The sequence below is a fragment of the Carcharhinus amblyrhynchos genome, chromosome 23 (genome assembly GCF_965287045.1).
Source record: "Carcharhinus amblyrhynchos chromosome 23, sCarAmb.v2.hapA, whole genome shotgun sequence".
Classification (NCBI taxonomy): Eukaryota; Metazoa; Chordata; class Chondrichthyes; order Carcharhiniformes; family Carcharhinidae; genus Carcharhinus; species Carcharhinus amblyrhynchos.
The window spans coordinates 19,160,125-19,173,194 of NC_137346.1; the positions used below are offsets into that span (position 1 = coordinate 19,160,125).

The window sequence follows — 13,070 nt, forward strand, 5'->3', positions numbered from 1 at the left end:
TACACAATCGTAAATAGCACATATGGACATACATAATAACTATTCAATACAGAATATGCTGGATATTTTGTGTAAAATAAATCCCTTAAACAAGTGAATTTAACATAATTACCATTCATTAAACTCGAAATATCGACAGAAAGTCCTTTACAGTGAAGAGCAAACGCTTTTTATTGTTAAATTGCCGTCTATTTTATCTTGAAATAAAATTCAATGTGATGGAAATGTATATAATGGTTTATACATGCTGTTTGTACAAATGTTTTCACAAATAAATGCATTTCTTTAGTAGTAAAATAAATTAAATGACAAAAAAGCTTTCGTGTTAATCATAGGTGCAAATTGTATAGTGTTTTGCAACATTCCAAAGAGCATGTTTGCTGCTTTTAATCATTTCCAGAACATTCTTTGTTTTCAGCTGTGAATGGTTCAACAGAGAAGTTGTACAATTCATCCTGGATTATCCGCAAACACTTTTTGTCATTTACAATACAGTGACAGTTTTAGGGACAGTTTTAGCTTGACCTATGTAATGTCAGCCCAGACCAATCATCAAAAACCCAAATAGTATCATTGGAAGCAACAGTGCTTCTGAATCTAACACTGCCAACCCCACTTGGCTCTTTTTAACTTCTTTCTGGATATTTGGAGAAATAAGAACAAAAACTAATTCTTATCCAGGTGAGAAAATTCTGTTAATCTGCAAAATAGAAAAAGGAAAACTTGGCAGTTGCCTGTATTTACAGTTTGAAATATAATCTGTGTTATGATGATCCAAGTAAGACTTGCAATATTGTTGTAAGTTAACATATACCCAGCACTAGCCTCCTTTTATCATGCTCCATGTGATGTATTTAGTGACTCGAAAGTGATTAATTATTCAAATGTTAGTAGATCATTTCAATGTAGTAAAGTGACATTTATCTTTCGTAATGCACTTCAGCTGTTTATCAGATTTTTTAGAAACTTAAGCTTATAAAGTTGAAGTTTATTTATTAATCACAAGTAGGCTTACAAAGTTACTGTGAAGTTGCAAAGGAATACCATCTGTTATTATGAATTTACCAAAGGTATTTTTAATTATTTGCAAAGTATTTTCCTTGATTCTGTAACATCTATTTCTGTAACGTCTACATTACAACAGTGACTACCACACGTCAAAAGTTCTTAATTGGCTGTAAAGCACTTTGTGACATCCTGAGTTTGGAAAGGCACTGTCTAAATGCAAGTATTTATTTTTATTTTTTGGCGTGGTCATTAGATGTGTTTTAAAGTTTTATAAGGGACTGTTTAGTTCTTGAAGTTGTATCATCAGTTTAATTCTTTTAAATATTGATTTCCCCTTTTAAATATTTGTTCACCCAACCTGCCCTTCCCAACTGGCTGTGGGAAGGCAACCCGGATAGCTTCCTGCACCTCACCCCTTTCCAGACAGCTTCAGAGGGACTGGGGACTTCCTATTTGTGGAATCCAAGTAAAAAGACAAAAAAAAAGGAAAAACGGAAAGCTGAAATGAAAAAAGCAGGTAGTTCAAAGTTTGGAAACAGAAAAGACAGGTAAATGTTTTGACAAATGATCTTTGCCTGAAGTGTGAATCTGTCTTTTCTCTTTTCTGATTTAATAGACTTACTGTGTATTTCCATCATTTCCTGCTTTTAATTCCCAATAACATACCTATGCATTTTCTATCTTGCTGTGTAAGAGGAACATTTGTAGAGAGGTCTTTCAAGTACAACTCTTAAGTTTCAATATACAGTTTTTCATTTTCCAAGGTTCATTTTCCTTGGCACCTCACCAAAGGAATTCATTGTAAGTTAGAACAAAGTCATTTACTGTTAATCGTTAATATTTTGTATGTGTCAATTGGAGTCAAATTTAGTTGGAAAATAAATTTCAAAATGTTTAAAAATAAATCCAAGGAGACAACATCCATGAGAAAGCATCAATTTGTGTGGATCCACCTTGTTAAAAAAATACAATTTGGAACACTTCAGCCAGAAAAGTAAAACTACATTATACTGACAGCACATGCAAAGTAGTTGTACTAACTTTACCAGTTGATTCTTTTGAATTTGTCATTATATGATGTAAAGTGGTTGGTATCACTGGATTAACACATCTCTTGGGCATCTTACCATAATAATAGCGCAAGTAAAACTGCATTATGGGTTTGTGATGGGTAATGATTTGTGTCTAGGTGAGTAAATGCATACATGTAAGCCCTGATTTTAAATATATTATTGTGAAGTAAAATAATTGTGTTATGTTGGAAGTGCTGACAGTATAGATCATGCTACCTATATGAATTCATCTAATAACATTACTCATGTAATTTGTGAACTCAATTGGAAATATTGTTCTGCAGCTATTTCCACTGCTGTGGCACAAAACTGTATGAATTATTTTTAACCACTTTAAACTTTTGATTATTTGGGTTACTGAAAATTAAAATATCCATGACATATTACTTTTGAGTTAACATAATTAATAATCTAAAGAAGAGCCTTTTCAAAGAAAAAATTACTTTCAGTCACTTAGGTATTATTAGGTAAAATTAATATTTGGCAAATGTTAATATAATTCTTTCTTTCCTACAGATAAAGAATGGGTGATTGGTCATTACTCAGCCGTCTCCTATCTGAAGTTCAGAATCATTCCACAGTGGTTGGGAAAATCTGGTTGACAATGCTGCTAATTTTTCGTATTTTGCTGGTCACACTGGTGGGTGATGCAGTATACAGTGATGAGCAGTCCAAATTCACCTGTAACACCCGCCAGCCAGGCTGTAACAACGTTTGCTACGACACCTTTGCACCCATCTCTCACCTGCGGTACTGGGTTTTCCAAATTGTTCTGGTTTCAACACCATCCATTTTCTATATCGTGTACGTCCTGCACAAGATAGCGAAAGATGAAAAGCATGAAATGGAAAAAGGGAGTGCACTGGAATTATCAAACAATTCTGTAACTAATGGATTCCTTCCAGAAAATGAAACCTTGAATCAAAGATCCCTTGTCAGAGGCTCTCAAGAAATTAAGTTTTATCAAGGGGATGAAGACGATGAAATTGAACATATTAAAAGCATCGGAGACAATGACCCAATCTACCTATCAAATAAGATTTTAACTGTCTATGTTATACATGTAATGCTGAGAGCAGTTATGGAGATGATATTTTTGCTGGGACAGTACTATCTGTATGGATTCAATGTTCCGTGTTTGTTTGTGTGTTGGACCTATCCATGTCCAACCAAAACAGACTGCTTCATATCTAGAGCAACAGAAAAAACTATCTTTTTGAACTTTATGTTTTGTGTCAGTCTTGCATGCTTCTTGCTGAACATTGTTGAGCTCCATTATTTAGGTTGGGTCTACATTGCTCGTGTATTATGCACGACTTGTTCACCCTGCTGCAAGAGGAAGAAACAAAGGGAAGCTGTGCATCGGTATTCACAGCCAAACCCTCTTATATTAGCACTGAATGATTCATTTTATGATAATCTAATACTGAAATCGTCAGCAGGATTATTGGAGCAGGAACCAAACTACCTCCCAAGTCAAGTAGCAGTATCATTTGAATCTGCATCAGTAGAAAGGACTAAAAGGTATCATGATGAAAAGGAATGTGGCAAGTTGAAACATGGAGATCTAAATATGCCCAGGACATGCAAGAAGGCCTGGCTTTAAAAAAAAAGATGTTTAGAAACAAATTTAGTTACATTCTGAACTTAATATTTACATGGGTTAATTTAACTAAATTTGAAACAGAAACATGGAACTTTCTAATAAATATAGCAACTTGCCACTCAAAAGTAGAAATTAGTAGTCAAGGAAGTTAAATATTAAGTCTGATTAGGTACTGGAATACACCTTCATTTGTTACAAATGGCAGTTCAGCTAATCAGAATTAAGGAAAGTATCCTCATTTGAAATTGTGATGGAGAGAACATGCTTCTAAAATTTAAGTGAAGTTCTCATTCTGTCTTAAATTCTGACTTGTTCCTGAAATATAACAACCAGCAACGCCTTGAAGCACTTGAATTGCCACTTGCTGAACAGGAAAATTCTAACTTGAGTAATTTCAACCTACTCAGAAGTTGTAAGGTTTATAATTCCCTCTTGTAGTTACTCAATATGGAGACAGGTGAGAGTCCTTTCCCACATGTCAATTGTCGGATGAGTATAAAATGCCCTTTGTGACTCTATTACTCATCAGGATCTAACTCCAACAAGCTATTGTATCAGTAATGGTGAAATACTAAACATTAAAATTTAATATTTAAAGGTGATGATTGGCATAATGTATCATTAAAATGATCTGATGATACAAAGAAAGGAAGGAAAGTGAGTCAGAGGGATATGGATAGGTTAAGTGAATGGACAAAAGTTTGACAAATGGAGTATAATGTGGGAAAATGTGAAATTGTCCATTTTGGCAGGAAGAATAGAAAAGCAGCACTTGATTTAAATAGAGAGGGATTACAAAACTCTGAGGTACAGAGGATCTGGATGTTCTGGTATGTGGATCATAAAGAGCTAGTATGGAGGTATGGCTAGTGTTTAGCAAGGCAAGTAGAATATTATTTATTGCAAAGGAAATGGAATATAAAAGTAGGGATGTGTTGCAACAGTTGTATAGGACATTGGTGAGACCACATCTGGAGTACTGTGTACAGTTTTATTCTCTTACTTTAAAATTATGTACATGTGTTAGAAGCAGTTCAGAGTAAGTTCACTCAGTGCTGCCTGGGATGAGAAGTTAACTTATGAGGAATAGTTGGACAGGTTGGGTCTGGAGTTTAGAAGAATGAGAGATGATCTTATTGAAACATATAAGACCCTGAGGGGATTTGACAGGATGGATGCTGAAAGGGTGTTCCCCCTTGTGGGAGATTAGAACTAGGGGACACGGTTTATAAATAAGGGGTGTACCATTTAAGACAGAGATGAGAAGAATTTTTTTCTCAGAGAGTCAAGAGTCTTTGGAACCCACTTCCCCAGAGAGCAATGGGGGTAGGATTAGAACATTACAGTGCAGTACAGGCCCTTCGGCCCTCGATGTTTCTCCAACCTGCGAAACCAATGTAAAGCCCATCGAACCTATACTATTCCAATATCATCCATATGTTTTTCCAATGACGATTTAAATGTCCTTAATGTTGGCAAGTCCACTACTGTTGCAGACAGGTCATTCCATGCCCATACTACTCTCTGAATAAAGAACCTACCTCTGACATCTGTACTATATCAATTTAAAGCTATATCCCCTCGTGCTAGCCATCTCCATCTGAGGAAAAAGGATCTCGCTGTCCACAATTATTGAATATTTTTAAGGCAGAGGTAGGAAGATTAACAAGAGAGGTGAAGGTTATTGGGGATAGATGGGTATGTGAAATTGAGGCCACAATCAGATCAGCTATGATCTTATTGAATGGCAGAACAAGCCAGAGCAAGGGGATAAACGGCCTAGTCCTGTTCCTAATTCATATAATCATATACACATTTTAGTTCCCTCACTATACTGTAACTCTCATAACAATTTTTTTCTATCTGTGTCAAAGCCTAGACCTGCCAATTAATTTCCTAAACAAATGATCAGTTCATAAAGAGATCCAAATTATTCTTCTAGGATTGACTGCGTGTAACACAGGCAGCATCAATTATTTATATAACAAATTTACTATGAAAACCAAAAAGCATGTTCTATTCATATTTTAACTAGGCAGGTTAAGGGGTGATCTAATTATTTAAAATGATTAAAGGATTTGAATTGGAAATAGGGATAAACTATTTCCTCTCGATAAAACTAATTCCTTTGGCACAGGCAGTCTAGAACAAGGACCATAACCTTAAAATTAGAGTTAGTTCCAAGTCAAATGTCTGGAAACACTTCTTTACACAAAGGGTAATAGAAATTTGAAACTTTTCCCCCGAAAAACTGTTGAGACTAATTCAACTAAAAAATTCAAAACTGAGATAGCTATTAGGCAAGCGTATTTAAAAAACAGATTAACCATGATCTGATTTAATGGCAGAATGAGCTTGGGGGGATGAATGTCCTGCTGCTCTTCCTGTGTTCATATGCCTTATCCAGTCTTTGGTTTTGGGTGACCAATGATCACAATCTCATGTCTCAGAAAAAGGGTTGAAACAACCATTTAAAGTTTTGGTTAGTGAATTGCGTTGGCACACTATTCTTTTGACTTAAGGATCTTAGCTTCAATCCAGCCATTACCGATAAGCATCCATCTGAAATTAGTTTTGGGCAGTCAGAATGTACTTCCATGTTGTGTGAATATACAGTACAAGGCTGTTTATGATTTGGCACAGAAGTTGCTTAGGCAAGACAAAATGCAGTATATGTCAGAAATTAGAACAGTTATAATATTGTAGTGTAGAGTAGTTTAGAGGTTGGCATCAGCAATTATACAATGCTTCTCTTGACAATTTGTTCTTGTTATACCTGAACTAGGAATTATTTTCTTTGTTGACCAAGCTACAGAATTGTGTCCAGTTCTAGCATTATACTTTAGAAAAGATGTAAAGATTGAAGAGAATGCAGAAATGATTCACGAAAGTGATTCCAAGGATGAGGAACTGCAGTTATGAAGGTAGATTGGAGAAGTTGGGACTGTTTTCCATGGGGAAGTGAAGGTTGACAGGAGGTATGACAGAGGTATTTAAGGTCATGAGAGGCATGGGCTGAGTAGGTAGGGAAACTTATTCCCAACCATGAACAGATCGAGAACGAGAGGGCACAGATTTAAATTAATTGGCAAGCAAAGCAAAAGTAATGCAAAGAAAATACTTCGCGTGCAGTGAGTAGTTAAGGTCTAAAATGCAAAGCCTGATAGTGTGGTGGGGTAGGGTCAATCAAGGCACTCAAAAGGGACTTAGACTGAAAAGGAAGAATGTACATAATTACAGGGAGAAGATGGGCAAGTGGGACTAGGTAAATTGCTCATTCAGAGAGCCTGTGTGGACAGGATGGACTAAATGGCTTTCTTCCACACTGTAATAGTTCTGTGATTCTGTGACAGCTGACAACCTAAGTAAAACACTGTTCTACTCTCTGGCCTTTGTTTTTTTCATTGTGATATGCACAAAAAACCCCCAAAATATTAGTCACAAGATAATAATGCTAATTAAAATCACCAAAAAGAAATAAGAAATGTAAGCATTGGAATCTTACAACCTTAGATTCAACCTGAAAATGAGTCAGAAACAAACAATATAAACTAGAAAGAAATTAAAATTGTTAGTAATATCTGATACATTTCTCAATTCATTTCTTAATTATATTGTTTGAAAAATCTTCTTTGTTACATTATTTTCCACTCGATACTCAATAGTATAAAAAATTAAGGTCACAAGAAGGAACTTGCATTCATATTGTGCCATTAATGGCTTCCCAAAACATTGTATAGCCAATTCGGTACTCTGAAGCATCATAGTTGAAATGGAGGAAAACGTGGCAGTGAATTGGTACACTGCAAGGATCCACAGACAGCGATGAGATAAACGACATTCTGTAATTGTTTGAAGGATAAATTTTGGACAGAGCATAAAGAGAACTTGAACTTCTCTCCTTAAAATATTGACATGGGATCTTCACATCACCTGAGAGGGCAAATAGGTTTCTCTGTACCGTCTCGTGGGCATCCTAGATTATGGACGTGAATTTATGCGCTCGCCCCAAAACTGGAGAATGCCACCTGAGGTCAATGGACCTTTGCATGGTCCATCCTCGCCCACTACAATTCCCATGGCAGGCGAGACAGGAAAATTCCCGCCCATGTGTTCAGATCTCCAGGTTGGGTCTTGAACACATGATCTTCTGACACCAAGAAGTAACAGTGCCACTATTGAGCTAAAGCTGCATCAAAGCCATCACTTTTTAACATAGATTAGACTTCTCGCATTCAATTTCTTCTGTTGTACTTTTCTTATATTTTTAATGTAATGTTTCTTCACATGTACTTTTGAATGAGAATAAGTGAGGAATAATTGAACAAAGAATGCAGAAAGTTAACATGCAGGCGCAACAAGCAATTGGGAAGGTAAATGGCATCCTGGACTTTATTGAAAGGGGATTGGAATGCAAGAATAAAGACATCTTGCTACAAGTGTACACGGTTTTAACAAAATTCATCCAAGAATATTGAAGGAAGTGAGAATGGAAATTACAGACTCTGGGCAGGTGCCAGACGACCATAAATTGAAAATGTTACAACCTTGTTCAAATAATGTTGTAAGGATAGCCCCAACAATTACATGCCAGTCAGTTTAACATTGGTGGTTGACAACCTTCTGGAAACAATTATTCGGGATAGAATAAGTAGTCACATGGAAAAATGTAGATTAATTAGGAAGAGCTAGCAAGGATTCCTAAAGGGGAAATCATGCTCAACTAACTTGCTGGAGTTTTATGAAATGAAACAGAAAGGGTTGATGAAGGTAATGCTGCTGATGTGGCCTACATGCACTTTCAAAAGGCGTTCAGTACGCAACAAACCTGTGAGAAAAGTTATAGCTCATGGAATAAAAGGGACAAGAACAATGTGGATACAAAATTGACCGAATAATAGCAAGCATATAGTAATGCATAATGGATACTTTTCAGACTCAAGAACATTTCTAGTGGTGTTCCCCAGGGGTTGGTATTGGGGCCCTTGCTTTTCCTGATATAATCCATTGACTCTGCCTACACTTCCCACTACCTCGGCAAAGGAGCCAGCATAATTCAGGACCTCACGCACCCCGGACATTTTCTCTTCCATCTTCTTCTGTTGGGGAAATGATACAAAAGTTTGAGGTCACATACCAACCAACTCAAGAACAGCTTCTTCCCTGCTGCTGTCAGATGTTTGAATTAAGTTAATCTTTCTCTACACTCATGCTTTGGCTGTAACACTACATTCTGCACTATCTTGTTTCCTTCTCAATGAATGGTATGCTTTGTCTGTATGTTAATATATGTGACAATAATAAATAAGATCAATTCAAAATGATCTAGATCTTGGTGTACAGGGCCCAAAGTTTGCGGATGATACAAAACTTGGATGCATTATAATCTGTGAGGAGGACGATGTAGAACTTCAAAAGGACATAGACAAGTTGATGCAGTGGGCTGATAGATGGCAGATGTAGTTAGATGCAAAGGATGAGGTGATGCATTATGGAAGAAAGAACATGGAGAGACAATATAAAATAAGGGGGTCTTGATCAGATTGCTGGATTGAGTGCAACAGAGGCAGAATGCACTCTACCCATGGTACAGAAGACGTCCTTCCAGCAAAGCCACCACCCCACCTGGGATGCACTGTCAGCTCTTGTGAGTACCAGCTATAAGAGCTACAAGAGAAGACGGGGAAGAAGTGCTCCAATAAGATGAATGATCTTCTTTGCTCAGCTAGGGTAAGTGAATCTCATGCAGTCTTTTTCTGGAACCTTTCACAGACCCTCCCACCATGACATTCATCTCTCACCCAGTCACTTCGGCCTTTACCAACACCTGTAAGGAGGCGCCGGTCCCCCAATCACCATGTTCCCCTTTACTTGCTGCTAGACTCCTCACATTGCATCTCCCACTCATGTTCCCCACCTGCCACCCTTCAATATCATTTTAAATGTTAAGAGTCCCACTTACACTGGAGTTCTATGAGGATGTGTCTAGGGCGGTGGATAGAGGAGAGCTGGTGGATGTGGTCTTTCTGGATTTTCAGAAGGCGTTTGACAAGGTACCTCACAGGAGGTTATTGCAGAAGGTCAGGGGACAGGGAGTTGGGGGTAGGGTGTTAGCGTGGATAGAGGATTGGTTGTCAAATAGGAGGCAGAGAGTGGGGGTCAATGGGTGCTATTCGGATTGGCGGATGGTGACTAGTGGAGTGCCTCAGGGGTCGGTGCTGGAGCCTCAGCTATTTACCATTTATATAGATGATCTGGAGGAGGGAACCGAGTGTAGGGTGTCGAAATTTGCTGATGACACCAAGATTGGAGGAAAGGAAAATTGTGCGGAGGGTGTGGAGAGTCTACAGAAGGATCTAGATAGGCTGGGCGAATGGGCCAGGAAATGGCAAATGGAATTTAATGTTGGCAAGTGCGAGGTGGTCCACTTTGGTAGGAATAATGGTAGGAAGGATTATCACTTACGTGGCAAAAAACTGCAGCAGGCGACGGTGCAAAGGGACCTTGGGGTCCTTGTGCATGAGTCGCAAAAACCCAGCTTGCAGGTGCAGCAGGTGATCAGGAAGGTGAATGGGATGCTGGCCTTCATAGCGAGGGGGATTGAATATAAAAGTAGGGAGGTCTTGCTGCAGCTGTATAGGGCATTGGTGAGGCCGCAGCTGGAGTACTGTGTGCAGTTTTGGGCGCCGTACTTACGCAAGGATATTTTGGCCTTGGAGAGAGTGCAGAGGAGGTTTACTAGGCTGATACCAGAGTTGAGGGGGTTGAGCTATGAGGAGAGGCTAAATAAACTAGGCTTGTACTCGTTAGAGTTTAGAAGAATGAGGGGAGATCTCATTGAGACGTATAAGGTGATGAATGGGATGGATAGGATAGAGGTGGAGAGACTCTTCCCACTCAGAAAGGATAATAGGACTAGGGGGCACAGTCTCAAGATAAAGGGGGGGCGGTTTAGAACGGAGTTGAGGAGGAACTTCTTCACTCAAAGGGTGGTGAATCTCTGGAATTCTCTGCCCGTTGAAGTGGTGGAGGCTACCTCGCTAAATATTTTTAAGACGCGGGTTGGTGGGTTTTTGATAAGAGAGGGGATTAAGGGTTATGGGGAGAGGGTGGGAATGTGGAACTGAGCCACGACAGATCAGCCATGATCTTATTGAATGGCGGGGCAGGCTTGAAGGGCTAGATGGCCTACTCCTGCTCCTATTTCTTATGTTCTTATGTCTGTGTCATTGCAGGACAAAATCAATTACAACAAGCATGAACAAGCACACCCAGCTGGAGTAATGCCAGAGCTCTGAACACCCATACCATTTGAGGAGGGAGCAGTTGAGCTGGCCGGGAATGGAGGAAAGCATGCTCGTACTAAAGGTGAAGTGAGGCAGCAGACAAAGGTGAGGATCGTCAAGATACGCAGTCATTCTCTAAGTCTCAAGCAAGTAATCAATGTCTCCATAGTCATCCCTGATGCATTAAGCCCATCTCCCTTCTCCTGCAGGCAAATCAGTCAAGCAGCTCCTACCATCCTTACGCGCCTGGACTCAAAGGACATGAGCAGCTCCAGGGGAGACTTCTTGGACTCCAACATTGAAGAGGTGTCACAGCTGTCACCCACACCCAGTACCAGTGCAGATACTCATGCCTCAGTGAAGTCACTAAGTAGACAGGCTTCTGGATGACGTGTCCCTGAGTCCGATTGTCTCAGGCATGATGGAACTACAAAGGCAGAGTTGCAAATATCAGGAAGGAATGACAGCATCGCTTCACAGACTGCAAGACTGACTAAAGGAGTCCCATTTGTCCGAGAAAATGGTGCCATCACTCCAGCACAAGGCCAATGCTATAAGGGTGGCATCCACAGTGGAGAGTTTAGTGCAGGACATGCAATCTATGGCAGGGGATATCCACTCCTTCAATTCATGGCTTCCTTGTCTGAGGTCATGGACTCCATGGTGCAGGACTTCAGCTGTATGATATAGGCACTACTGGAAATCTACAAGTGTTAGTGCCAGAGGATGGCGGGGCTTCTGGACCTCATTCAAGCACTCCCTCTATCCTATGGAGAGGCACTGGGCCTTTTGGGCATCTGGGGGAATCCAGCCATCTCAGTTCCCCCTTTTCTATGCGTGAGACTCCTCCAGCTCCACATACTTGCCCTGCCCGAAAGCAGGCCAAGGCCCTCAAGTTCCAGGCCCCCCAGGGGACACCCAGCAAGGTCAGTTTAGGCAGCAGGCCTCCTCAAACTCAGCTCTGAATCCTGCAGAAGCACCTGATGTAGTGAGAGGGCAAGGAAGAGTAAGAAATGGTAGATACCTAGTTGGCACAGGTGAAAGTAGGCACAAGTGTAGAGAGGGCACTACTGTATATTGTTTGAAATAATAAATCACTCTGTTCACTCAGACCCTCTACCCTGTCATGTGGCGCCACCAAACTCTGCGAACCCATGCATATATCCAATGTTTCATTCCTGTGGAGTGTGAGAATGGCTGTGCTTTGTCTCTCCCACACTGAGGACAGAGTAAAGAAGCCCTGCTACTTGCAACTGTGCCCATTCCCCCAACCCCTGGCCACCCTGCCTGGGACCTCATTCATGGAAGGAGCAAACCCCACTTCCACCTATTTATTAGGACTGCAGCATTTTAATTTTGCATCTCTTCACCTGAGTGGATGAGGCCAAGTGGCTGTCAAAGTGCTGATTGTCTGCCCTCAGGTGTAAGATGAAAATGAAAACCTGGAGCCAAATACTTAGAGGTGCCTGCAGTGCCTGAGACGATTATTTCAGTTTTATGAAGCCCATGCTATGTCCATTCATTGGCAGGGCACATGCTGCTCCCTGTTTGGCAGAAGCAGACATATCGCTGACGATGAGAGAAGCACAGCTTTGCCCTCACTCTAAATCGTCATCATTCTCCTGCAGACAGGTTAATGTTTCCAACTCCCTGCTCTTGAAAATGTGCAACCTAATGGTTAGACAGTGCTGGCGCAACATAATTAGTTTGACCTTACACCCAACGTGGAAGATCTCACCACCTGCTACTTCCACTCCTCCCTGAAATGAGAAGCAATAATGGTATCCCTTGCTCTCAGCCATTCTGGCCCTGTCCACTAACCAGCACTCTCTCTTTTTCTCAGCATCATCAGGCCCCCTGCCCTTCTCAACATTCTCCTCATTCAAGGAGATCTGGCACTCATCCATTTCCTCCAGGTCTATGTTGCCTCCCCTCTGCAGCGCTAAGTTGTGGAGAGCGCAGTGGACCATAATAATGTGGGAGAGCCTCTGGGAGATGTACTGTACCCCTCCCCACCACCCACCCGCCATCCCCCATTCCTCCACCTTCCCTAGCTGGACCAGTCCAGACATTGCAACTGCATTCAACAGTTCGATT

At 40.3% G+C, this 13,070-nt stretch overlaps 1 protein-coding gene across 1 annotated transcript; it reads left to right on the plus strand.

The window, feature by feature from the left end:
* The first annotated feature begins 340 nt into the window (after positions 1-340).
* Positions 341-3,687, plus strand: LOC145357216 (gap junction delta-2 protein). The gene is made up of 2 exons (XM_080210365.1): positions 341-1,556; positions 2,598-3,687. The coding sequence occupies exon 2, from the start codon at positions 2,605-2,607 to the stop codon at positions 3,685-3,687; it is 1,083 nt and encodes a 360-aa protein (XP_080066491.1). The 5' UTR covers positions 341-1,556; positions 2,598-2,604.
* The last annotated feature ends 9,383 nt before the right edge of the window (positions 3,688-13,070 follow it).